Genomic DNA, 26,987 nt, shown 5'->3' with positions numbered 1-26,987 from the left:
AAGTATTTTGAGATTTATGAAGTACCTATTGATTAGAAGGTGGATTTGGCAAGCTTGTACTTGACTGAATAAGCAAATTATTGGTTTATCGGGTGGAAGAGAGCTAAAGGAATGAGTACATGGGATGAATTCTCCACTGCCATGGGAGCTCAATTTAGAGAGATGGTGGTGGAAGACGTAGTAATTGCATATAAGGAGCTCTGGCGGATTAGCACAGTGGTCGAATACTAGAGCGAATTCGAGAGGATAAAGTGCCAAATGGAGCTGTTGAATCCTCTATTTACAGTAATATTTTGTCAGCAGCTTTATCGGCAGTTTGAGGAACGAGGTAATAGCGGCTGTAAAAATGTTTAAATCAGCGCTCGTCTTTGACGCAGTTGAACAGGCCAAATTATAGGAATTGTTTTTATAAGCCCAACAAATCAATTGTTATCGGCTCAAGCTTCTCTCCTTCCAAACCGAACCCACTTACAATACCGGGTCCAAAACACAACCTAACTTGCCCACTACCCTCACAAATCAGCCCATTCTATCTCCAAAACCCATCTCATCCTATAATCCAAAATCCAGCTGCAATACTCAGCAAGCACTTGTCTTTCCACCCAAATCTGCCCTACCTCCTCTCCCACCTGCTTTTCAAAATTCGTCCACTATTCGACGAAATTCTAATAGCTGCTTCAGATGTGGGGATCATTATTTTCCTAGGTACTGATGCGCTACCAAGCAATTAATGGTGGTGACGGCGGAAGATGAAATTGAGATTGACGGGGAAGAAGCTCGGTTGGATTGTATGGATGGGGAAGAGCATGAAACAAAAGATGATATTACCCCAATGCTATCTGAAGAATTTTGGAGAAGTTTAGAGTATTCTTGTATTTCACTCTTAATCTTTACAATTGGTTTATATGACTATTTATATATGTAGAAAGATAATTTTTTTTTTATCTATTACAATAGAGATTACAACATATTTATACATGCAATCTCTGAGATTAAGCAACTAACACATCTATCAATATTTATTTTCTATATTAATATATTTACTTCCTATAACACTCCCCCTCAAGTTAGAGCATAGATGTTAATCATGCCCAACTTGTTACATATATAATCAACTCGAGTCCCATTTAGAGCCTTAGTGAAGATATCTCCCAGTTGTTCTCCAATTCGGATATGTCCTGTTGAGATTATCTTTTGTTGAACCTTCTCACGAACAAAGTGACAGTCAATCTTGATGTGTTTAGTCCTCTAATGAAATACTGAATTGTAGGCAATGTGGATAGCTGCTTGATTATCACACCACAACTTAGCAGGCAACGAATTTGTGAATCCAACCTCTTCCAAAAGTTGACGCACCCACAAGACTTTATATACGGCTTGTGCCATGGTTCGATATTCAGATTCAGCACTAGAATGAGAGACCACATTTTGCTTCTTACTTTTCCATGAGACCAAGTTACCTCCCACAAAAACACAATATTCAGTAGTTGAGTTTCTATCAACCTTCGAGCTTACCCAATCAGTATCAGAAAAGTATTCAATATTTGAGTGCTCATGGTTACCATAGAAGAGGCCTCGTCCTGGGACCCTTTTCAAGTAGCAAAGAATCTGTCTCAGAGCATCCTATTGAGCAACAGTAGGAGAGGACATAAACTGACTTACCACACTCACTAAATATGCAATATCGGGACGAGTCACCGTCAAATAATTCTGTTTGCCAACTAATTTTCTATACATTTCAGGATCTGCAAATGGCTCACTGTTTTCTGTGATAAGTTGAAAGTTAGGGGTCATTGGAGCACTGCAAGGCTTAGCACCCAATTTTTCTGTTTCTGCCAACAAATCAAGAAAATATTTTCTTTGAGATAAGAAGATATCTTTCTTACACCGCATAACTTCAATGCCCAAAAAATATTTCAAGGAGCCCAAATCCTTTGTATGAAATTGTGTTTTAAGAAATTCTTTTACGGATATGATGTCAGCAACGTCACTTCCTGTGATAACGATATCATCCACATATACTGCAAGCAAAATTACTCCACTATCAAAATTTCTATAAAACACTGAGTGATCACACTTACTTATCTTCATTCCAAACTGTTGGACCACCTCACTAAACCTGCCAGACCATACCCAAAGACTCTGTTTCAAGCCATAGAGGGATTTTCGAAGTCTACAAACCTTATCTAACTCTCCTTGCGCAACAAAATCAAGTGGTTGCTCAATATAAACCTTCTCTTGAAGATCACCATAGAGAAAAGCATTTTTAATATTCAGTTGAGGCAAAGGCCAATCATGTGTAGCTGCCAAGGAAATAAACAGTCGAACAAATACGAGCTTGGCAACGGAAGAAAATGTATCAGAATAGTTAACTCCATAAGTTTGAGCATAACCTTTAGCCACTAAACAGGCCTTGAGGCGAGCAACAGATACATCAGGGTTTACTTTCACTGCAAATACCTATTTACACACAATAACCTGCTTTTCTGGGGGCAAGGACATCAACTCCCAAGTACCATTAGCGTCTAGGGCCATCATTTCCTCTTTTACGGATGTGATGCCAACAACGTCGCTTCCTGTGATAATGATATCCTCCACATATACTACAAGCAGAATTACTCCACTATTAAAATTTCTATAAAACACTGAGTGATCACATTTACTTATTTTCATTTCAAACTGTTGGACCACCTCACTAAACCTGCCAGACCATACCCAAGGACTCTGTTTCAAGCTATAGAGGGATTTTCAAAGTCTACAAACCTTATCTAAATCCCCCTGAGCAACAAAACCAGGTGGTTGCTTAATATAAACCTCCTCCTGAAGATCACCACGGAAAAAAGCATTTTTAATATTCAGTTGAGGCAAAGGCCAATCATGTGTAGCTGCCAAGAAAATGAACAGTCGAACAGATGCGAGCTTGGCAACGGAAGAGAATCTCTCAGAATAGTTAACTCCATAAATTTGAGCATAACCTTTAGCCACTAAACGGGCCTTGAGGCGAGCAACAGATACATTAGGGTTTACTTTCACTGCAAACACCCATGTACATGCAATAACCTGCTTTCCTGGGGGCAAGGACATCAACTCCTAAGTACCATTAGCGTCTAGGGCCATTATTTACTCTTCAATTGCAGTACACCAACCAGGATGGGATTATGTCTCAATAACAGTTTTGGGGATTGAAATAGAATTTAAAACAGTGGCAAAACAACGAAAAAAAGAGGATAATTGATCATAAGAGACAAAAGATGAAATAGGATAAGTGCAAGTACGTTTACCTTTGCGAATAGTAATGGGAAAATTCAAATCAAACGATGAAGGATCAGTGAGAGTAGGATCTGTCGATGAAGAAGCGGGTAGCGGAGCGGAGTTAGAGTCCTCTAAGCGTGTAGAATAAACATAAAAGATGGGAGGGTGACCTGGCACATGAGCGGAAGGTGCAGGAATAGTCTGAGAAGACAAAGAGTGAACAGTGTATTACAAGAGTCATCTTCCTCCCCCTGAGTGTCATAAACAGATGATGGCAGAATAAACAGAGTGGACTTAAAAAATATTACATTAGCAGACACAAGGTACTGATTAAGATCAGTAAAAAAACAATCTTCTATACTCGCTAGCAACTACCAGCTGTATTCTAACACTTCTAAATTTCAAATTAACATTATTGTTTATTATGCATGTGCTCTACGTTGATTACTTTGTTCACTTTGGTTTAATTGGAACAGTGCAAACGAGGATGGAGTGCATCGCAACGTTGTTGGCCAGCAGCTAAATATTCCAATGGATAAGCTCATGTCTCTCTCTCTCTCTCTCTCTCTCTCACACACACACACACACACACACACGTAAATGTTTGCGCACGCATACACACACAAAGACCTGCATTCATATATGTTCACCGGTTTAAGGATAGGGTGCATTTAATATAAAGCATCATCCCATATGCAAACAGGTTGGACAACTATTAAAGCAAACATTTATTTTGAGATTTGTGCAAAATTAATTGAAACATAATAAATATGCAGATATAAACCGTAATCTAATATGTTAATCTCATGCTCATATGAGATCAGGTTTATAATAACGGTATCTTAAAAGGTACCATTTAACATTTGACTTTTCTTTTGACAGGGACGAATTACAATCTCTGGTTGAAAATGGCTTTGTTTACTCAACAATTGACGATGATCACTTCAAGTCAACTGTTAATGCTTGAACTCTACGATCTACCAGAGTAAAATAACTCATTAGGTGAAATCGTTAGATAGGACAAGAGCCATGTTCTTCCATTGGAAACGATGTTATCGACATTATTATATCAGTCTGTGGTAGGAGCATATTCTACTTCTAAGCAAACAATCTCTCGACCAATTTGTAGATAGATTAAAAGATTCAGGTTACATTGTCGTGCTTTATGTTTACTCTTCTTATCCTGTATTATTGTTAATTTATTTCATCTATTTTCGTAACCTATAATAACCTTGAATGGGGTGATAAACAGTGCCAATTGACAATGTATAATGGAGAAAAGATGCGACATTGTTTACTGATTTCTTCACAGCTATGCTATATGAAGTCTATTTTTGTGATAACAGAAGGGCAGCGTTGCATTTACATTTGCACTCCAATCCCTCTGTTCTCTCAAGCATGGGTACCAAATGCCTCCACTTTTGCAGATTTCGTATGGATTTGCGACAAAATGGTATTTGAATCTGTAATGCAGAGAATTATGAGGCTAAGTTTCAATTGGGGTTGAACTGGAGCTTAGTTGGTTTACTATTAAATAGATACTAAATAAGATAAATGCCTCAAGCTTAAAAGGGTTTCCCAATGTACATGCTTGAGGTTTTTTCAATCAATTTTAATCCTTGATTTTTCATCACCCCTTAATCTTAGCTTTACATTAAAAATAAAGCAAAATAAGCTTAAAAGAAAAAAAAAAAAAAAAAAAAAGAAGTCATCTTCCACCAGGTCTTCATATGGTCGAAACTTATATCGTGAAAACCTAGGCTTATGCTTTTAATTTTTCTTCCATTTCCCCATAAGTTTAGGTTTCAAAAGAAGAGAGAAAAAGTGATATTTATGGAAGATTTAAATCTCTAAAAATTGTACACATGACCTGACTTTCATGACTTGTAATTTAAATCTCTAAAAATTTAAATTGGGTGATTCTTGATCCTAAAATTAATATTGAAAGTCCTTTAAAAATTGTATCTTTTGCATTTTTTTAGTTTATAGTCTTTATCTTCATATGAAATTGCTCACAAAATCGAATGTCTAGAATTTGTGCAAATTTCGAGCAGCTAAATTTCAAGAGCCATATCTCTCAATTTCCAAGTCCTTTTGCAGTGGTTCTTTTTCTATATTTTTATTTGATGCATTCAATTTCTTTCTTGAAAATTTTTTTATTTTTCTGAGTACATTTGCATATTAAACAATATTATCAAATTTGTTGTTAGAATCCGGAAACCAATGATTAAGAGATTTTGGTAGGTCCTTTTTGTTTTCTCTATGATTATTTTATTTTGCTTTATAGTTTTAATATTTTAATCTTATTTTGTTGTGCTAATTTGGTTAGTTTTTATTTAGATTATATCAAATGGGAAGTTAGGGTTGCCAAATCATGCTTTGGCCGAAACTTGCATATTAAGAAGCCCAAATTCAAGCCCAAGAATGGAGGAGGTGCTGCCCATGGCGCGTGTGGAGGTGTCGAAACCAAATTGGAGTATAGAAGTCCAAAGAATGAAGCCACTTGCATGGGCGTTGTAATAACTTAGTTTAGTTTGTTAGGCTTTTCTTTCGTTTTTCAAGGTTTTATAGGTTTGTAAGTTTAATTTATTCTCTTCTTTTTTTAAAAAAAAAAATTATAGAAAGCGTTATAAGGGTTTTAATTTCTTTTCTCCTCCTTTTCTATAGATGTTTTATTTGCTTTCACTTTTAATGCATGAAAATTGACTTAGTAATCAAATTATGCTCATTTGATAAAACAAACTACGGATATGTTATGCTTAAATGAAAGTTCTAAAGCGTACCGTTGTGGGCCGAGCACTATTGAATTTTTTTATAAACGGTTACTAGTAACAAGTTCATTATGATATGAATTTTTTGTTTTGTATCACATACATACAGACATATGTTCTTTTAAACTATTTTATGCTATATTTCGACTCACTAGGCTATTGTAATTTATCCATCTTCCCTAACCCCAAATTTGCAGGATTAGAATTTAGTTACGGGCTTCATGCCTTCAAAGTACTGTTACATTTATGTTAGTTTAGTGGACATATAAACTTGATGGTTAGATTAGAATTGTGCTATGATTATCTTCTTAATGTATAATCCCTTTTATGTCTATGATCTCTTAGTTATATAGAAGTTTTAAATTCTTATGTTATCTTTGAAATCAAATATTGTGGTATGTAATAATGACTATATTGGAATATTTGATGAGGGATCTTAGTATAGGTTTATGTTTTAGTTAGATTTTTTACGTACATATCGAGTTTGATTCATGATAATGTTCCAGTGTGTTTTTAAGATCATGTTGGGGTTATATTAGATATACTAGGATGGATTGTAGACTTGCTATGGATTCCAATGACCTTAAGTCAATATAAACTATAGCATCGGTAGTGGTCCTAATCGGGGTCATTGCAGATTGATATCATAGTCTAGTTTACATGACTGGATTTAGAGTGTTGGACTCATAGATATTAAAAGATAAACTTAATTAGGAAAAACACATGTCCATTAGGGACAGGATATACCGTCCCATTATATTTTGAATATATGCTACGTTATGTTTTGTTGTGTGTACATGTGCATTAAAATGAACCATATGATGCTGATGTTTTAGTGTTGATGTTGTTTTTTAGAAGACATGATACGTGGCTCACGTTGATCTACATGATTGACTTGTGTCCTACCTAAAAATGAAGGTATAGATGTCCTTCTCCCTGTTGCTCCATCAAGCGCTCGAGCAACCTCAGTTTTCTATTTTATGAATTCTTCTCTCTAGTTTTTCCTTTCTGATTCTTTACTTTATGCTTTTTCTCATTCCCTCTAATTCTCTACTTTGACTTTCTTCTATCTTCTGATCATTTTCTCTCTTTTTTTCTCTTTTCTTTTCTCTCTTTTTTATTTTCTAAAAAACTTTAATGCATGAAAATAATTTTAGAAAAAAAATGCAAACTTCAAATTTGAATTAAAAGCACTTTCTTCGATACTACTTTCTTACATCACATCTTCTACTCACCGAAAGCTCAAGGTCAAGTCATGGTAGAAAACTTTGAAATGGCAAACTGTCAAAACATAATGAGTCTTCAACCTACTCTTTACTTTCTATGTAGTCTAGGCCTTTGACTTTCCTAAGTCATCTTTTCAGGTTTTTAACTAAGTGGATCTTTCTTTTATACTCTAACATTTTCTTGACCACCCTTTTGAGTTTTTACTCAGTGAGCTCTTCTCTTTTTTCTTTTAGTTTTCTTTTCTTTTCTTCACTTGAAAGTTTTTCTTTTTCTTTTTCTTTTTTTTAATTCTTTAGGAGAATGAGGTATTTCTATAATGTACTAAAAAGAACTTTACTCTCCCTCTGCTTACCATGTGATGATCTATTCTAGAAACACATACGTGGTAAAAATAATCACCAAAATAAATGCTATGAAAACATGTGAAAATGCAACTTTTCTCAAATTACAACTTTCCTCATATTATAACTATCCAAAGGAGATTAACCATATAAGTCAGATGAGGCTCATAATATGCTGAATGGCCTTTTTAGATAAGTCCGAGAATAGGTTGAAGTCTAGTATATGGAATGGGTAGTGGTTCAAACTTTGGTTCGAACAACTCTGGATGTGTTAGATGTGGGGATCCAGAGAAAGGGCCTTGTAGGTTTGGAACCAAAGCTTGTTACAAATGTGGGCAGGAGGGATACATGGCAGATAAGTGCCCAAATGCAACTAGGATAGCACAATCCTAGCAAACAGCTTCTAGTAGTGTGGCCTAACCAACAGTTTTAGCCACATCTCAAGAAAGAGGGCAAGGTAGAGGAAAAATGATAACTTCATCTTCAGTGGATTCCCAAGAGGAAGGTCCTTCAGCACTAGCTTGGATCTTCACCATGACACAATAAGAGGTTAACACTTCAAACATAGTGGTGTTTGGTAAACTCATTATTGGGTGTTATGATATGTATGTTTAATGGATCCAAGTGCCTCTCATTCTTTTATTTCTCCAAGGACCATAGACAGAATGGATTTGATAACTTCTAGGCTCTAGTTTCCTCTATGGGTCAGTAGGCCCAAGAGTGATATATCTTTGACAGGGACAGTCTATTAGTTCACTCTAGCTATAATTTAGGATAGGCACCTTCTAGCTGACCTTGTGGTTCTAGAGTTGACTTATCTTGATATCATTCTAGGGATAGATTGGTCTCGACTCATGGTGCAATCTTGGATTGCAGAGACAAGGTAATTAGGTACCAAGGATTGGATGGACCAAAGATTATGTTTCGAGGGTACAAGTTAGGTATGCCTAGAGGGTTGATATCTACTTTACCAGCTCATAGGTTGCTTATGAGAGGCTGTCAGAGGTTTCTTGCTCATGTCAGAGAGTTTGATGATCAAATTACGGAACCGGCTTTAGTGCTTATGGTTAGAAAGTTCTTAGATATTTTCCTAAGGAATTTGTTAGGTTTACCACCTAATAGGGAGATAGAGTTTAAAATTGAAGTGTTGCCAAGTACCAGATCCATGTCTATTCCTCCATATAGAATGGCACTTGCAAAGTTGAAAGAGCTATAGGAGCAATTGCAGGAGCTTGTAAATAGGGTTTCATCCAACCTAGTACCTCATATTGGGGTGCTCCAGTGTTATTTGTGAAAAAGATGGATGGATCCTTGAGACTTTGTATTGACTACAAACAATTGAATAAAATCACTACCAAGAACACATATTATTTATCGAGGATTGATGATCTGTTTGACCAGCTAACTAGAGCAGGTTGTTTGTCTAAGATAGATTTGATATTCGGGTACCACCAATTGAGAATCAAATAAGATGATATCCTTAAGACAACTTTCCGGACTAGATTTGAGCATTATGAGTTCCTAGTATTGTTTTTTGAGCTGACAAATGCCCCGACAACATTCATGGATCTCATGAATAGAGTTTTCAGGCTGTTTTTGAATCACTTTATTATTGTCTTTATTGATAATATCTTAGTGTATTCTAAGAATATAAAGGAGCACTCATCATTTGAGAAGAGTGTTGTAGACTCTAAGAGAACACATATTGTATGCCAAGTTTTCCAAGTGTGAGTTTTGATTGAGGAGTATCTCTTTTTTGTATTACGTAATATCAGAAAATGGAATTGAGATAGACCTTAAGAAAGTAGAAGCTTAACGAACTGGGCCAGACCCACTATAATGACAAAATAAAATATTTTTGGGTTCACAAGTTACTATAAGAGATTCATTCAGGATTTCTCCAAAATAATAGCTCCTATAACTCGATTGACCTAGAAGAATAAAAAATTTATTTATATAGACCAGTGTGAAGAGAGTTTCAGGGAGTTGAAAGAAAGGATGATATATGCACTAGTGTTATCTCCGCCTATAAGTAATAAAAATTTCATAGTCTTTTTGGTGCATTCCGAGAAGGACTAGGTTGTGTGTTGATGCAAAATGATAGGGTAATAGCTTGTGCTTCTAAGCAGTTAAAGAAGCACGAGTTGAATTACCTTACACATGATCTAGAGATGGTAGCTGTGATCTTTGCACTCAAGATGTGGAGACATTACCTTTATGGAGTGAAATGTAAGATCTTCATAGATCACAAAAGTTTGTAATGCATCTTAAGTCAAAGGAAATTCATCTTAAGGCAGAGGAGATAGGTAGAGCTGCTTAGTGATTATGATTGCAAAATTCAATATCATTCGAGTAAGATAAATGTAGTGGTCGATGCTCTTAACTGAAATTTACTTAGCAGTCTATCTCATATTTTAGTGGAGGAGACTAATGGTATAAGAGTTTTGCAAGTTAGTCAATGAAGGCTTAGAGTTGGAGTTGTCTGGTACAATTACTTTAGTGGTACAGATGAAAGTGACACCTATATTTCTTGAGCAAGTGGCACAGAAATAACATAAGGACCCATAGTTGGTAAAAATAGCAGGAATAGGTTAACAGGGCAGGAATAATGAGTTTAGATTTGATAATAGAGAGATTCTCTATTGTGGTAATAGATTATATGTATCAGATGACAAAGTTGAAAGGAGACATTATAAAAGAAGCTCATAATGTTAAGTATGATGTCTACTTGTGAGCTATCAAGATGTATCAAGATCTGAAGGAGGTGTACTGGTGACCTTCTATAAAAAGGGAGGTAGCTCAGTCTGTATCTGCTTATAAAGTGTGTCAGAGGGTGAAATTAGAGAATTACAAGCTAGCTAGAATGTTTAACCCGCTACCAATTCTAGAATAGAAGTGGAAACACGTGGCAATGGATTTTGTAGTTGGGTTAGTAGTGACATCTAACAGACATGACCCAATATGGGAAATAGTGGACATCTTGACCAAGTATTCTCACTTTATCCCCATTAGAAGTGGTTACTCTATGGACAAGATGGCATAGATCTATGCGGAGAGATCATTTTGTAGTTGTGCATTGGTATTTGATGCCTCCTCCATGTATTCAGTTTAAGGCGGCAAACCAAACCCTTCAAGTAATCGGCCATTAGCCTTAGTTTGGAAGTCATTTTCCATGATGGTTTCAGATAATTGCACACTAGTGGTTCCTCCATCATCCATAATTCACCATGTGATGTCTACCTGTAGTAATTAGGGATGAAGCCATTTTTCATCACATGATATTGTACATTATCCACAAATAGGAATTTACAATTCGAACACCATCTCATACTACAAGGACATCTTAATTCATACCATCTATATGTTCAGGATGGGTTAAAGCAAATTTCATAAACTTCTCTAAACCATTCAAAAATTCAATATTCAACAATCCATCCTTGAGCCTGTTATACATTCACTGTCGATTGACATTCATTTTCCTATATAACTTTTGTGCATCGATATTTGATGCCTCTTCCATGTATTCAGTTTAAGGCGGCAAATCAAACCCTTCAAGTAATCGGCCATTAGCCTTAGTTTGAAAGTCATTTTCCATGATGGTTTCAGATAATTGCACACTAGTAGTTCCTCCATCATCTAGAATTCACCATGTGATATCCATCCCTAGTAATTAGGGATGAAGCCATTTTTCATCACATGATACTGTACATCATCCACAAGTAGGAATTTGCAATTCGAACACCATCTCATACTATAAGGACATCTTAATTCATACCATCTATATGTTTAGGATGGGTTAAAGCAAATTGTATAAACTCTTCTAAACCACTCAAAAATTCAATATTCAACGATCCATCCTTGAGCCTATTATATAACCGCTGTCTATTGGCATTCATTTTCCTATACAAAATATATATTTTAAAGTAAGAAAAATGGGAGGAGAAATTAAAGAAATATAATAATAAAACATTCACTGTTAATAATATTATTATTTAGACAATATAAATGTAATTAAATAAAGATGGATCATAACCACTTACCACTTGGCCAAACCTACTTGATAAACTAGTTTCCAATTGCTAGTTGTATAAATTAAATTCCATATGGATAGTATTGAATTGACTCACTGTGAATTGATTAACTGCGCATATATTTTCTTTAAGATTGCAACATCTTAATAAATGATTTTTAATTGACAGAATAGTATGACGTATTCATATTGATCATAGAGTAATATTAAAAAAAAATACTTGCTCGTATGAGTACTAGCTTTTCAGCTACTGTTTGTATATAGGAATAGGATAATTTTTTTGTAAATTTTAAATACACTCAATTTATGCATGATTAATAACTGAAAAGTTAGTGGGTATATGAGTACATGCTATCCTTAACCTCTCCCTTGATCAAAATTTTGTAAGAGAAAAATTTGGATGTCATAAGTCTAAGAGAACTCCAACACCTGGAGCAATAGCCTGATATTATGAGGAAAATTGTTACATTATTGATGGAAATATATTATGATGTGGTTTATTCAAATAAAATAAATAAATTTCACTGCATCGTGAAGATAATCAGTTAGCACTCTTTATCTTTTCGTGATTAGTATTTAAAACTTTATATTTATAAAAGTATAAGCACTTAATTCCTGTATATATAGATTCAGAGTCCATACAATTCACATTTACATGCAAAAGGTTTAGTAATAAACTTACATAAAAATATAATTTTTTAATTATTAAATTTTATGAAATATAATTAATTAATCTAATCTAATTATTTAACTATTAAATTTTATGAAATATAACTAATTAATTAAATATCAATTATAAAAAAAAATTGAGTATGAACTGACTTTTTTATATAATGTCAAGGATGAAAAGATGTGCTTAGCTTTAGTATAACAATTCACATCATCTTAGAATCGCCGCTGATTTGGAAAACCATGGGCAATCCACAGGCTGTCTTTGAAAAGAAAGCCCAAAACCATGTGCTAGTTATATGGTACACACAAGCATTATTAACATATATAATTTATTTAATTAGGCATTTCCACTAGCAAACCCAACAACCGTCTGCCCATTTTTATTTGCCCCACAGAACCAGGGAAACCAGATGTGAAAGGCTTAGGGGGTGTTAGGTTTTTGAATGATAAAGGCCATGCACTGACCCTGGTGCTTGTTGTCAAATGCCAAGCAGCGAATATAAGCATTTGGGTATGCTTGTTTGCATTCATGGATTTCATTGAGCACTTGAGATGAGTCATTGCACCCAAACATGGGGAGCTTCCACATTGTCCAGTATCTCCCATCGTAGTATCCTGGCGTTTGGCTATTTTCTCTACGCACATGTCCCACCTAGAGTTAAGAGTAAATAAATAAAACAAAATGAAAATTTAATTTGATAATAGAAACTCAACAGGAGAATTTTTAACATTTTTTTGGAAAATTATACGTTCTTTAATCCAAAAAGCAAAAAATCATAGCAGTCTTTAGTATCTTCTGGGGAAGAAAAGAAAACCCATCATCTTACCTGATCGAATTCAAGGCAAGGGATCCAACCCTTTTGCATCATGTAATCTATCTCCTTTGCAATTGATTCATCAGAAAGTGGAGGAAGATAGGAAAGAGTTTCAAACTTCTTGTTATTGATTGGATTCCATGTCTGTTTGATCAACAAAACTCAGATAGGATAAGGCTGTAAAGATCTCAAGCATATATGACAATGAACTTGATAATATTAGACTAAATATTCGATTAAGATTGTCCAGATCTCGATATAAGTATGAAATCGTAGGTCATACAGATATGAGGATTTATTTAAGAAGCTAGGGTTCTTTGTAATTGTAAACACATTACCTTCATACAATGAATTCTTGAGCCGTTGGTGATAGTTTTGCGACTCCATGCAATAGAATCCTTTGCAGGGAACAATTCGTTTGTGGATTTGGCTTTCAGGCCCTGGTAACCAGACCCGATAATCGGAGCTGTAAATATTCCGGCGGTAGACATCTTCTTGAAACCGTATGCTAGCTAAAGAAAAGAGCAATAGTAAATGAAAGAAATGTGGAAGACTAGAAGAAGGACAAGTGATCTCTTAGTTTATTATGAAAGGTGATGGAAAGTAGAAAAGGTTCAAGAAAAGGACAAAAGGGGTTGGGTTGTTAGAGCAGTGTCAGTGAGAGGACGATGGAAACAAAGATGGTGGAGAGATTAATTAAGATTTTTGGCTTTGGTAGAATCACAGTTTCCTACTTGTAAACATCTCTCTCTTTGCCCATAGAAAGGTTTAGGATTGTGACCCACCAGCCAACGGTGCTACTGAGGAGGAGGAGCTGTGTGCCCAATGGAAGACATCAGCATAGCAGTCCTTACCCCTTTGGCTCTGACAAGTGGTTGCATATTTTTTTTATATATAAATCCATCCGCATCCGAAATTCAGCAATCCAATGAATTTGATTTACGCCGAAAACCATTAAAAAAAAAAATAAAACATTCTCTCCCAAATAGATACATATTTAATAAGGCAAAGATAGAAAAAAAAATATTTTTTTCTTATATCTGTCGATATAGGCATGGAATTTTATAATTCTTTTTATAGAATCTATTATAATTTTATATTTTAGACATAGGTATATAAATATATTAATGTTATACTCATAAAAATCACCCATTTAAATTAAATCTAGGCTTGTGGTTAAAAAGATTTAAAAATTTTGTTAATTTACATTTATATCTAAAATTTTAAATTTTAAATAATTAATAAATATATATTTTTTTAATTTATTATGATTAACCAGATTATTAAATTAAATGTTAAAAAGGTAATGATAAATTACAATTTAATCTTTAAAATTTTATTTAACTAATAAAATAATACTTAAAGTACATATTTTTTATTATTATCGATATTATTATTTACTCCTTTATTCTCACTTTTATATACATATTATAAATTAATAAAAAATAAAATACGACCTTATACACTAAAATATTTAATATTTCATATATAAAAAATATGCACATAATCATAATATTGAGCATAAATATTTAATGTAATACTTTAATATATATATATATAATATGAATTTATTTATAATAAATTTTATTATTATATATGATAAGTATAAAATCTATTTACCTTTAATATATAATTTAAATTAAGTAAATATATATTTTATTAATATAAAATTTTAAAAACTATATTGTAATTTACCATTAAATTTTTTAACTTCAATTAATTCTCTTGATTATAATTGTGAAAAATTAAAAAAAAATTAGTTTTATTATTTTAAATTTTAAATTTTAAATATAAAATATGAATTTTTAAAAAAATACAAAAAAAATACAATATAATTTTATCAATTTTTCATTTTGCTATTTATGTATTATAATTACAATATCGTATTGTTATTAAATAGTAGCAGGCTAATGTTTAGACGACATTAAGAATGTTAATATAAATATCTTATCACGGATTATTAATTTAACATAAATTCAACTGTAAAATTATAATTTAAATGAATTTAAATGAAATTATATGAAATTTTTTTATAATTTTTTTAATTAATTATTTTATATTATTTTAACATAGCACTGTATAAATTCTAAAATGAAAATAAATAAAATTATTGAGTAATTTTTTTATATTTTTTCTTTAAATAAAAATTTGAAATTTTTGATAGTTATTTGTTAAAAGAATTTGGATAATATTTACCCAGCACAAATCTCAAATCCATCACAGATAAATAATATCTATGATAGAACAATTATGGTCAAGGGGCGTGAGAAATTACTTTCTAATAGCTGGATAATGACATAAGAAATAAGTTGCGACCGCCCATTCATGCAAGATAAGCAAAGGTGTTCTCCGAGCTCCAAGGTTCAACAATTGTCATGTATTAAATGAACTGAGGATTCATAATCCGCGTAGCAAACCAACCATTAATTCCAAAAGCTATAACAAATGTGAAAGGGCACTATAATTAATTCGGACATTCTTACAGCACTAGTGTCAAATACTGATGATACACGTAAATGATGATAGTCTAAATGATGAATGTTAATGGGGTCTAAAGAATTATTGCCCACATGAACCCACGACAGGTTCATGGAGGCAACTATGATACCTAGTTGCAGGAAACACTAAGGTTGTCAATGCCAAAGCCTCATGCAGAAGCCAGAAGGCACAAGAGACGATCTCTTGCACGAAATACATTCCGAAAAGGTATCCATGAGCTGCTCTGCAAGTGATGCTGGATCTTGAATCAAGGTATCAACAAATGCCTTCACAACCCTTAGTTCTTGTGGGCTTGCTCTTAAACTATACCAAGTCAAGAATTTCTGCCTGAAATTCTTCTCAATATGTCCCTCACATTCTAACCATCTGATAACCTTTACATAATATTCGAAATCCCCATCTGAATGACCATTGGCCATACATTCGTCATCTTGCCTTTCCCCACTTCCCTTCTTTGATGTTCTGGCATCTTGGGCCTCATCTCCTTTCCCAGTACCATTTAACAGGTCCTTGTTGCTGGATTTTGATCGTGCATGTCTTCCTTGGACTTCCTTAATTATTTCCAACTTGCAAGGAGTGATAGGCAAACTAGCATCCGAGTTGCCCACAAATGGTACACACTCCAAACCAGTTTGAACAGGGGTTTCTGACCGATTATCTGTGCTTATCTCATCAACTATTTGGTAATCTGGCAAATGATTGTTGTGACACTTATGTACATCAGAACTGGGCAAGGTAACTACCTGCATAGCATGTTCCTCATCTAACAAGGGCACTGCATCGCTTGTGGCTCCTCCACTTGCACCAATACAGGTTATTACACCATTGGAAACAATAGAAGAAACTATTTTATCAGTGTCATCACGATAACTAAGATAATTGTCTTCCCGGTTAATAATCTGGTCACCACATGTAGCATTGTGATTAGTTTCATCTTCCACGGATGATGGATTAGAAAGACTGCTACAGTTGGTTGTTAGGCTCTGACTTCTTTCCACAACCGAGCAGTTTGGGTCTTTATCTCGAGTACAGCATTGAACTTCGAACATGCCGATTTCTCTTCTTACATCATTGGTGGAAAGAACTTTGAAAAAGTATTCTGTAGCAGGAGATAGACCTGTAATAACAAACCTTGTGTTTGGTACCAACAGCGTGCATGTTGGTTCTGTAGGATAATCAGTATCCTGAGCCTTGCGATGCCATAAGGTATAACCAACAACATTACTTGGTGAAGGATCTTCAGAACCCAAAACCACAGCAAGTGAAGTTGCATATACATCTTCAAATCTGACCACCGTTGAAGCTCTTGCATTTAAATCTGCAAATATTGAACAAAGGCATTGAGAAAGGTATAGAGATAAATAACTTCAAAGTCCATGGCTTGAGAAACACCCAACATGAATCCCAATATTTCCACCAGTCACAAATTAATGGCCTTTCATAATTCAAGGTTTAAGTGGAAATGTGTCTGAAAATAAAATTAGCAATGAACTCAAATATCAGCCACAAACAAAATGAAAGAATTTGGAATAAGCACTGCAAGTATTCATCATTATTTCCTTTTAATATATGTTAAAGGACTACCTCTTATCATTGAATCAGGGAATGGATGCACGATAGTATGTGAAAGCATTTTGTCCAGTGATTCCAAAGCAAAAGCACACAATTTTTGAACATCTGGTCCTGAAGAAAGCCTATTTACAATACCCCTACCCATCTTTACAGGTAAGCCAGTTAATGGACCCACTTCAGCTTCAAGCTTCTTCACAGCTTCATCCACAATCTCATAAAGTTTTTGATACTTTCCAGTCTTGTTGAGAAGTTTTTTACTTAAGGACACGCGATAACATAGTATGTCTACCCGCCTGGTATCTTTAGCCATCAATAATTGTTTTCTCCAGCATCTGGGTACAATTAACATTCCAACCACATAATTGGTTAAACTTGGCTATGTTTATAAATCTACTAATATTATATGCAAAAAACAATGTGAAACAGAGCATATTTATGATTATTTTATGGGCTCGTTTCCCAATGTTTCATTCTGAAAGGCACCTAACAACACAGCTAAAACTCATTGGCCCTAAACCTTATTGACATCACACAAGTTTTGCAGTTCTCCACATAGTTGCAAGGATAAGCAATGAGATACTGCAACTTTGTAATTTGAATGTCTAATAGTATTCAAAAGCAGTAAGAAAAAATATACAGCAATTGGTTATAGCAGTGCCGGAAGAGAGAAAACAATTTAGCCAACCTACCACGAAATAAAAAGTTCATTTACTTGTAATGCATAGTTATGATAATAAAGATCCGCAATTTCACAAGGCACTAATTACCACACAGATATACTTTTTTAGCTTTAAAAATTAACTGGATAGTTACATGTATATGATGAAGCTCTCCATGTCTCTTTTCTTATCACACCAAATAAAATTAATTAAACAAAAGAGCATCATAGATCTGAAAGTTGAGTAGGGTGAACATAATTTTAACAATTTCACACACACGCACACACTACCTTTCCTCTTGCTTTCAATTAAGAGGGGATATATACCTGCCATGACCTAGACTATAAAAAAATTTGGTATAAATACAGATGCAGAGATTACAAATTAATATCATATGGGCAGTGGATAGAATAAAAGTAAATTCTCAATGGACTTGATGTCCTGATAAGAGGAGTGGACATTCTGCCATTCAAATAAAACTACAGTTCCACTGATGTTTGTGAACAAAACAAACAAGCTGGTGCTAGCAGATTACCCCGCAGCAAATCAAGTCCAGAATTTCTACATGGAAAAACAAGCATTCACATCATGCCTGTTAAATCTGCAAAGGTCCATACCCACATCAATCTGGCAGATTTATGGACGGCTCTATCAATTTAACAAAAACTTCCATCTCATTCATTGTACAAAAAGAAAAAAACAAAAAATACCTCCTAAGTGCAAAATCTATTTTACAATCTGAAATAAACTAGAAACACACTGCAAGTTTTTACAATCTCCTCCCTTTCAATATTATTGACTCCCTAAACAATGACAAATACATCATGGATGACAAATAACAGAAACTGCATTTTTATATTCTATTCCCATTAAATAATAATTGGCAAAGGTATAATAATGATAAATAATGAAGCAAAATAGGAAAGAGAAGAACGTGTATGTCACTTGAAGTATGAAACCCACAACAGATCAAATAAATTCCCAAATACTGATGCAAGGCAGCTGCAAGTAATTGACAATCATATGAACTTTGAAGGAAACTTTCAGGATCATTAAGATACACGTCTTGGGTGGCTTAAATTGTTCCAACTTGAAAAACAAAAAAAAAAGCGAAAATAAGATTTAGGTGATGTATTCTTTATGGTTATTGTACCAGTAAAGTCGACAATAACCATGACAAGTGCTAAGCTAAATGAACGGACAAATTAGGGTTGAAGGAAACATTACAAGAATTTGACGGAAAACAGAAAAATCAAATCTGAAATTTTTGTAAGATTATTTGTAAAATCCAAGGATGAAAAAAGATTATAAATTTCTTATCTACAATTTTCCAGGCAGCACACCTTGCATTAAGCATGACATAATCCTTAAAGAGTAGGAAGCTTTGAAAATATATTTGAAATTAATTCCCTATATATATATATATATATACACACACTCCTAAAGCTTCACATCCTTGTAAAATAAAATTCATAGAAAAGATGGCTTCCAACATCTAAGATACACAGTCACAAACACACCAAAACCATAATACATGGTGAATGGCTTGTATAGATCAGGAAATCAGTCAGAAACAATTTAAGAAAAAGACAAGGGTAGTGCCCCATCTATAAGCAGAAGACAGTATACAACTAAGTGGTCTGCATTTTCTCGATTCCTATAGACATTGTAAACCACATACTATAATACCATGAGGAATTTAGACAGATAGCAAATTAACAAATAAAAGTAAACTCTCATCAGGCAAACAAGGTTCATGAAACATAATTCATTGAGAAAGAGAGTACAGCAAAGCAACTGCAAGAAATACAATCTCCAAGTACAGAATATATTAAAAATGCAATACAGCATATATCAATTTCATGCATTTTATTGCAGGAAAAAGGAAGTGTTTTCTACACCATTCAGCCTTGTGCTAATAAAAGTAAAGTTGAGAAGCAGAAACCATACAACCAAACCAATGACTAAAATTTAGACACCCGAGTATCAGTGCCTTAGAAAACAGAAGGGTGAAAAGAATTGTCTATCATCCAGCTAGGACAATGGGAAAAACGTGCTTAGACCTGATCCACCATGGACCAAGCACCTCCAAGGAACAAACAAGTGGGTCCCTCCATGAAAAAAACAGATAGGACCCACTTCAATGACTCATGGGTCCATGGCGGACTGGGTCCACCTAAAATTTCCCCCAGGACAACTTCTTCAAGGATATAAGAATGTAGACAACATGAGAAAAACTTGACCAAGGTAAAAGAAAGTCTTTTACAAGAATGAAATTAGTCATAAAGAGAACAAGCAAAATAGAATAGAGTGCACGCATACTCACCCAAGTAAATCATTCACTTTCCAACAAGCTACACAACAAAAGCTCCCATCATATCCTTCTTTTCCAATGGCTGACCTTTCTTGTCTTAAGGCACAGTCAAGATGGCATGACATGCCACATGCAGCATCCAGAAATGGAGGCTCTGAGCTGCAAGTTAACCACAGGCTGGGATCCTTGTTGTCGTCATACTTATAACAGATGCAACATGAACACCTTTTGCAAAATGCATCTTCTTGTTTTAAGGTAGCTCTGCAAGCTGAGTTTTTACAGTACACTGTATTACCTAAATCATTGCCTCCATTGTTAACAGCAGCATAGTTAACTGAAACAGTTAACCGGGATGGGTTATCAGTTTTCCTCTGCCTGGAAGATCTTTGGACAGGTGTCTCAACATCTGTGGTGGCCATACATTCCCCAGCTTTCTTTTCAGACACAATTTTAAGAAGGTGCTCTATGATTTTCAACTTTGTCAAGCCTGTATATTTTCTTTCTTTTCCCATCTCCACACACAGAATCTGCAAAATTTCCTGACGGCTCCATGACTGTAGCATTTCACAGGCACCTGCACATTTTGATAATTGATAGACTAGTTCTCTCTTTTCATCCAAGCTTAGTTTGCTACATTTTGATGGATCAAGTGCAGTTCCTGAGTACAAGGAAAGGACAATGACTCATTCATAGACTTTATCTAAGTGAAGATTCATAGAAGCAAAGGCTTTTTTATCAACTCAATTTACATAAGTACGTGTAGATATGTAAGTAGACCTATATAGATAACAGGTGTGGAAATAATAAGAGCATAAGAATGAATTCCAAAGCAAATAGTATCAGACAAAAGTTTTCCTCTTGATAAATATCCATGATAAGTCCAAAATTAACAATATAAATATTCAATATCTCGCTCAATTAGGATGTCCAGGAAGCCTTTTTCTTTTTTCTTTTTTTTTAAAGAGGGTGGGGGGAGAAAGATGATGACATAATCCCTATAATAATATAATAAACTCAATATACCCAGAATGGAGTAACTTGTCTCCATAGCGAACCCATAAGGAGACTCATCTAGGCTGCCTGGTGTAAATTTATTCTCATTGCCCTGAATAATATTAACTAATTAATAACTAAATTCTAATCCAAAACTAGATGGGATTAGCTATATATATCCTCTTTTGCCATTTAAGTCAATGTGAAATCAATTCGGCATCAGTATCTAAAAACTGCACATTTTTTATACTACTTTCCTCACTTTCCTCCATGTTATTTTAGATCTCCCTCTTTTCCCTTTCATTATTTCCACCACTAACTTATCATGCCTCCATATTAGGACACTTTGAACTCTACATTGGACATGACCAACCATCTTAACCCACCTCTTATTTTGTCTCCAATGTGTACTAAATGCACTCTCTGAAGGATGTGGTCATTTCCAATCCTATCAATTATAGTGTTAATAGACATTTACCTCAACATTCACATTTCTATCACACTATGGGTACATTGTACCTTAAATGTCCAACATTCATTCCCATACAAAATAGCTAGCTTGACCACAATTATATAAAACTCATCTTTCACTTTATTAGGGATGTTGTTGTGGTTACATAGCACACTCGTTGTGCTCCTTGTCCATCCTCTTTTGATCCTATGAGTTACTTATCATCTGATATTCTATTCTTATACATAATAGAATATAAAAACACTTGCATTTGTGCATATTGGCAAAGACATTACAACTGCATCAAGGATACAACTTTCTCCAAAAAAAAATAAAATAAAATAAATAAATGTGAATTCAACATGGAAATGCCTCTGCTCCTGCACTTTTGCAGGGATCATCAGCAAGTGCTAATCTGAATTGGCAAGCCAGAAAGAAAATAATTCATCATATCAAAGAAGACTACTTTGACAATGCAAACAAATTAATATGATGCAGGAAAATAATATACAGAGAAACAAAGTTTACTAACTTCAAAATTAAATCAACCCAATATTTTTCTTGTATAAGCTATATTAGAATCATGAATCTTAACGAAAAGATTGATTATCTCAAAAAATAAAAGGAAGTAATTTAATATTAATGACTACAAAATCCAGAAACTCTAGTCAACACCCAAACCATTAAGATCACGAACAATACTATTTATGGTAAATGAATGACCATGTTGATTACAAAACATCATAAGCGTTTACCTTCAGATAATAAAAAATAAATAAACAATAAACCAGAGACAACAGAACCATTCAATGGTCGAGATGACAAATCAATCACAAATCTAAGCAACAAAACTTAAAAGCCAAAAATAATTGTATCCAACAAATTAATCCAAAAAAATGAAATGAAATTTACCCTCAAAAGATAAATCCATATTTAGAATTATCCAATAATTAAGCACATCACATTACCACCAAAATCCCAACCTGCAAAGGAGAGAAAATTCAACACCATCACATAAACAAAAACAATAAAAAAATAAAAAGAAATTCTCTCACAACAAAAAGAGAATATAATAAACCCAAATGAAGAAAAAGAGGACGAGTGCGAGTGAAAGGGAAGGGAATAAGAGATACCCAAAAAAGGGTGCTTGAAATTCTACCACAACGAGCGAATCCATGACTTAGAAGAAGTTCTCTCTCTCCCTGTTGCTATATATGGCTCTATAAAGATAAATCATAAATATAAATCTCTAAATTTCTCGCTATGCACAGTTTGGCTTCATGCGTGTGTTGCGTGCGTGGGTCCTCCTTTGGTTTTCAGGACCCGAAGCTGTAGTGAAAAGAGATTCGAGGAGAAGAAGTATGAGAGAGAGAGCGCATCAACTTGGAGAAAAAAAAATCAGAAACCCGGTCCGAGAAATAAGGTGAAAATTAATTTTACTGCGTTTCAAGAAGCGCGGTAGAACCTATCTATTTTTAAAATATAATAAAAAAAAATTTTTTTCTTGTTTATTGTGCACTAAAACCACAATAAATAATTAATTAAAAAAAGAAAATTTTTAAATATTACCGGATTTGAATTTTAAAAAAATGCATGTAAATTAGTGGCCAGTCTGCACAAACTGCACTGTGCATTACAATAAATGCAATATTTTGCATTTTAATTAATTTAAATTATTAATTTAATTTTTTTATTTAATTATTATATTATATTTTATTAATTTAATTAATTTAATTATATATTAAATTTATATAAATATAATTATAAAAATTATACTAATATTAATTATTTTAAGTTATTTGCAACATAACATTATATTTATTATATTTATCAATTTATTTTACTAATTTATATAATTTATTTAATTATATATTAACTTTATATAAATATAATTATAAAAATTATATTAATATTAATATTAATATTAATTATTTTAAATTATTTACAATATAACATTATATCTTTTATATTTATTATTCTATTTTATTATTTTTATTACAATTAATTTATAAAATTATATTAATATTATTATAAATATTAATTATATTAATTTATTTACGATATAACATTATATCTTTCATATTTATCATTCTATTTTATTATTTTTATTACAATTAATTTATAAATCGTAAAAATTATAAAAAAATTAAATAAAAAAATACACGTAAATACTTAGAAATCATGAAATGCAATAAAAATACGTCAATATATATACAAATGATAAAGTCAAAAAATAATGCTAAGAATGATGCAAATGTCCTCCTATACTACATGGACGTCGATTTCTATATGGCTGGTGACCACAGCTTGTACCCTCACTTTCAACAGTAGCAGGATTAATATTTGTGGAGGTCATGAAAATATTAAGATCAAGGACCACTGACCTTGGATCTTGTGTTGCAGTATAATATGATAGTAAAAAAAATATTATTAGATGCAACAGTATAATAGTGCTAGCCCGACGTATACTATATGGCCAAAGAATGGTTGTACTCCTAGATTAAATGAAGAATATCCACAGAATATCTAGCTGGAAATGCATTAACGGAGTTGGCATGTTGGGAAAAAGTATCAAAAGTACTACCTACCGAGGTCTGCATCTGAAATGGATGATCTTGAATACCAACTTGCTGGAAGGACTGCGTCAGGATTATATGAGGTAGTGACATATAACTACCATATGTTCACGTAGTATATTGTGATACATTGTCTTGTAGAACACTAAATCTTGCTGACAACTGTCCAACTTCACCAAATGGTCCATGAGTATGGAATGAAACAGTTGCCGGAATTATGACATTTGTTAGGATAGTGGTATATGCATCAATATCAGCTTCTTGATGTGAGCTACGTCTATGCCAAGGTCTCCTCGGCGGGTCAACAAGCTTGTCAGGGTCATCTGGCATAAGTTGTCCCCGAGGAGCAGGCTGTGGTAGAGGTATCTCAGTTGTTCATTTCTCTTCCTCCATGGCATAGAACATGGTTGTTGTCTATTTTTCAATAAGATTTGTACCCGAATTAGGAAACTGTCGATTTATCATATAAATGTTCTCAATATTATCCTCCTGTTGGCATTATATAATTAAATAATGATATTTTAAATAAATATAAGCCATATGAAAATATAGTGAATAATAAAATATTATCACTGCACCAATAGTTGCATCACGATGCAATATCCATCGATGAGAAACTGTTCTATACCGTTCTAGGTACTCTGAATGATAATAAAGTTATTCATCTAATGGTGCTGCTTCAACCAATCTATGTCATCTATCTTCCTATATGGTAATCTAACGCACACCTATGCCCTCTATCTTCTCATATGACAATCCAACGCGCATGAACTGTAAGCCAATTACTATTAGTTGACAGTAGAGATATATTGTGAAGATTAGTTGGCAATGGTGGATTTGGTATTAGTTGTTACATGCCAAATTGGTGCAATTTCCTATCTGGTTGATGCCATTCTACCATGTGGAAGCATATCAAAAGAACCACTGCTCTCCAAATATCACGTCCTTGTATACAATATAATGATAATGATGCAAGGAGTTCATCGAAATATGGCTCCCATATCATTTGAAAAAAAAATTATTACAATAATATAAGAAATATCATACTAATCAAAGTACATAAAATGTTTTATATAATACCTCTAGATCACCCATTCTGTCAAATTTATAGCGTATCTCTGTCAAGTCATATGTCACGACTTGAGTGATACGTCATGCATTACTCCACTTGAAATTATTATAAAAAAAACTTAAGAATTTAATGTGAATGCGTTATATGCAAAATATAATGATGTCATAATAACTATAAAATACTAATCGACTTTTAAGTGGGCATCATTGTGTGGATTTTGTGTATTTATAGATGGTGCTATTGAAGTAAATCGGTCTCATACTCATATCTGGAGAATGTGTAGGGCTTCACCTAATTGAGACACTTTCGAATCAGTGGCCCGGCAAAGTTCTCTATATAACCAAGCAAGGCAAGCTAAACCCCAATTATACATATCGGCTCTATGTAAATTAGCAATAAGAGGCAGAAACATTAGGTTAACCTACTAGGATTTCCATCAGTAAAAAGGGAACCCTTAATAATTCGCAAAATATAAGCACGAGCTTGTCTTTGGACCACTTCTTCATCAGCATCATCTGGTAGCTCATTAAAATTTTTTACTAATCAACTTAATAGCAAAGAGTTACCGCACATTATATTAGTGGAAGGTACGAGACCCAAAAGATCTTGACAATATATCATCCAATTTATAACAAAGTTACCAACAACAGTATCTTCATCTATAGGTAGGCCCAAAATAATATCTATGTCCTAGAGAGTAATTGTACACTTTCCCGCATCATAAATGTGTGCATTTCTAAACGTCATCCCTCAACCAATGCTATAATTAAATGATGATTCAGCGAAAAGAATCCTAATCTGACATCACCATAAAATCCATAAATTTTGAGATATACCTCAATACGGGGGTGGAAATCTTGCTTCAAAATACTCGTCGATCGCTTACAATATAGTGGCTTATTTATAATTTTCTCATTCCAAATCGACTGCAATCTATGAGACTATTGTGTCAATAAAGACTGATCATGAGAGCCCAAACTCGTGTAATCACGGTAATTTTATCTGCTTGTCATATCTTAAAATAAAATGTGAATACATAAGTAATAAATTGATAATAATTATTAGTAATAAAATAAGTATTGTATAGCATTTGCAAATTGTAAGGAAAAGAATCGATAAGCAACCTTTACAGGTATGAGTAACATGCAATATTAGCAGATGCTTCCAAATGCGATAATAGCATAATAGTATGCATTTTATGTATTTATGGGTCACATTCAGAAAATTAGTATGTATAAAAAAGTTACAAACAAGACCGAAGTACATATCATAATTGTAATACCCGGCTAGACTCCGGTATCGGGATTCCTACCGTCCGGTGGAATCTCGGATGTCGGAGACCTCTAGAAGGGTAGAAACATGTTTTATAAAATGTTTTCATGAATTTTAATGTTTTAAAGTATGAAACTAAATGAGTTTTTGCATGAAAAGTCCTTGGAGGAAAACTCAGGTTCGGCCGCCGAAAGTCAAGTTCGGCCGCCGAACATGCATGCGTTTTGGAGGCACGTTAGGCCCCCGAAAGCATGAGTTGGGGAAGTCAAGGTTCGGCCGCCGAAAGTCAGGTTCGGCCGCCGAACATTTGCATGGATGCGGAGGCACATTCGGCCCCCGAACGTGGCCTGGCCAGCCACCTATAAAAGGGTCCCTTAGCCGAAAATGGGCGAGCTTTTTCTCCCCATTTCGGCCAAGGTGAGCATTCCGCCATCCTTCCCCGATCTTGAGCTTTTCCTTCCTTTTTCCATG

At 33.9% G+C, this 26,987-nt stretch overlaps 3 protein-coding genes across 5 annotated transcripts in view; 1 reads left to right on the top strand and 2 right to left on the bottom strand.

Moving 5' to 3' along the window:
• The window catches only part of LOC110617564 (replication protein A 32 kDa subunit B), a 40,039-nt gene extending 35,410 nt beyond the window's left edge, over nt 1-4,629 (top strand). For 2 of the 3 annotated variants that reach the window (XR_002488392.2, XR_002488393.2), the window contains exons 9-11: nt 3,729-3,797; nt 4,135-4,276; nt 4,513-4,629. Coding sequence is in view for 1 of the 3 variants with exons in the window: in XM_021760434.2 (XP_021616126.1) it covers nt 3,729-3,797; nt 4,135-4,219 (154 nt within the window). In the remaining 2 variants the exon portion in view is untranslated. Of the gene's footprint in view, nt 1-3,728; nt 3,798-4,134 lie in introns of all 3 variants that reach the window. The other variant, XM_021760434.2, reaches the window with a different exon arrangement.
• A 7,798-nt stretch (nt 4,630-12,427) lies between these two features.
• LOC110616814 (ribulose bisphosphate carboxylase small subunit, chloroplastic 3) lies at nt 12,428-13,947 on the bottom strand. The gene is made up of 3 exons (XM_021759308.2): nt 13,447-13,947; nt 13,121-13,252; nt 12,428-12,945 (listed from the first exon to the last, which is right to left on the bottom strand). Exons 1-3 carry the CDS (start codon nt 13,597-13,599, stop codon nt 12,715-12,717), a joined length of 516 nt encoding a protein of 171 aa, XP_021615000.1. The 5' UTR covers nt 13,600-13,947; the 3' UTR covers nt 12,428-12,714.
• Nucleotides 13,948-15,470: 1,523 nt separating this feature from the next.
• LOC110617289 (VIN3-like protein 2) lies at nt 15,471-22,959 on the bottom strand. The gene is made up of 5 exons (XM_021759989.2): nt 22,730-22,959; nt 22,509-22,579; nt 20,165-20,810; nt 17,192-17,511; nt 15,471-16,925 (listed from the first exon to the last, which is right to left on the bottom strand). Exons 2-5 carry the CDS (start codon nt 22,525-22,527, stop codon nt 15,742-15,744), a joined length of 2,169 nt encoding a protein of 722 aa, XP_021615681.1. The 5' UTR covers nt 22,528-22,579; nt 22,730-22,959; the 3' UTR covers nt 15,471-15,741.
• Between the last annotated feature and the right edge of the window lie 4,028 nt (nt 22,960-26,987).

This window comes from Manihot esculenta, chromosome 6 (genome assembly GCF_001659605.2).
Source record: "Manihot esculenta cultivar AM560-2 chromosome 6, M.esculenta_v8, whole genome shotgun sequence".
NCBI classification, from domain to species: Eukaryota; Viridiplantae; Streptophyta; class Magnoliopsida; order Malpighiales; family Euphorbiaceae; genus Manihot; species Manihot esculenta.
The sequence above is the reverse complement of the archived record's forward strand: the minus strand, read 5'-3'. Positions and strand labels throughout refer to the sequence as shown.

Excerpts from the sequence above, each read along its gene's own strand:
- LOC110617289 (XM_021759989.2), bottom strand. Across the intron at positions 17,512-20,164 it reads AAAGTGAATGATTTACTTGG|ATGCTGGAGAAAACAATTAT; the intron begins GTGAGTATGCGT and ends AATTGTACCCAG. Across the intron at positions 16,926-17,191 it reads CCCTGATTCAATGATAAGAG|ATTTAAATGCAAGAGCTTCA; the intron begins GTAGTCCTTTAA and ends CAATATTTGCAG.
- LOC110616814 (XM_021759308.2), bottom strand. The coding sequence starts at position 13,599 with ATGTCTACCGCCGGAATATTTACAGCTCCGATTATCGGGTCTGGTTAC. Across the intron at positions 13,253-13,446 it reads CAAGAATTCATTGTATGAAG|ACATGGAATCCAATCAATAA; the intron begins GTAATGTGTTTA and ends TTGATCAAACAG. Across the intron at positions 12,946-13,120 it reads CTTGCCTTGAATTCGATCAG|GTGGGACATGTGCGTAGAGA; the intron begins GTAAGATGATGG and ends TCTTAACTCTAG.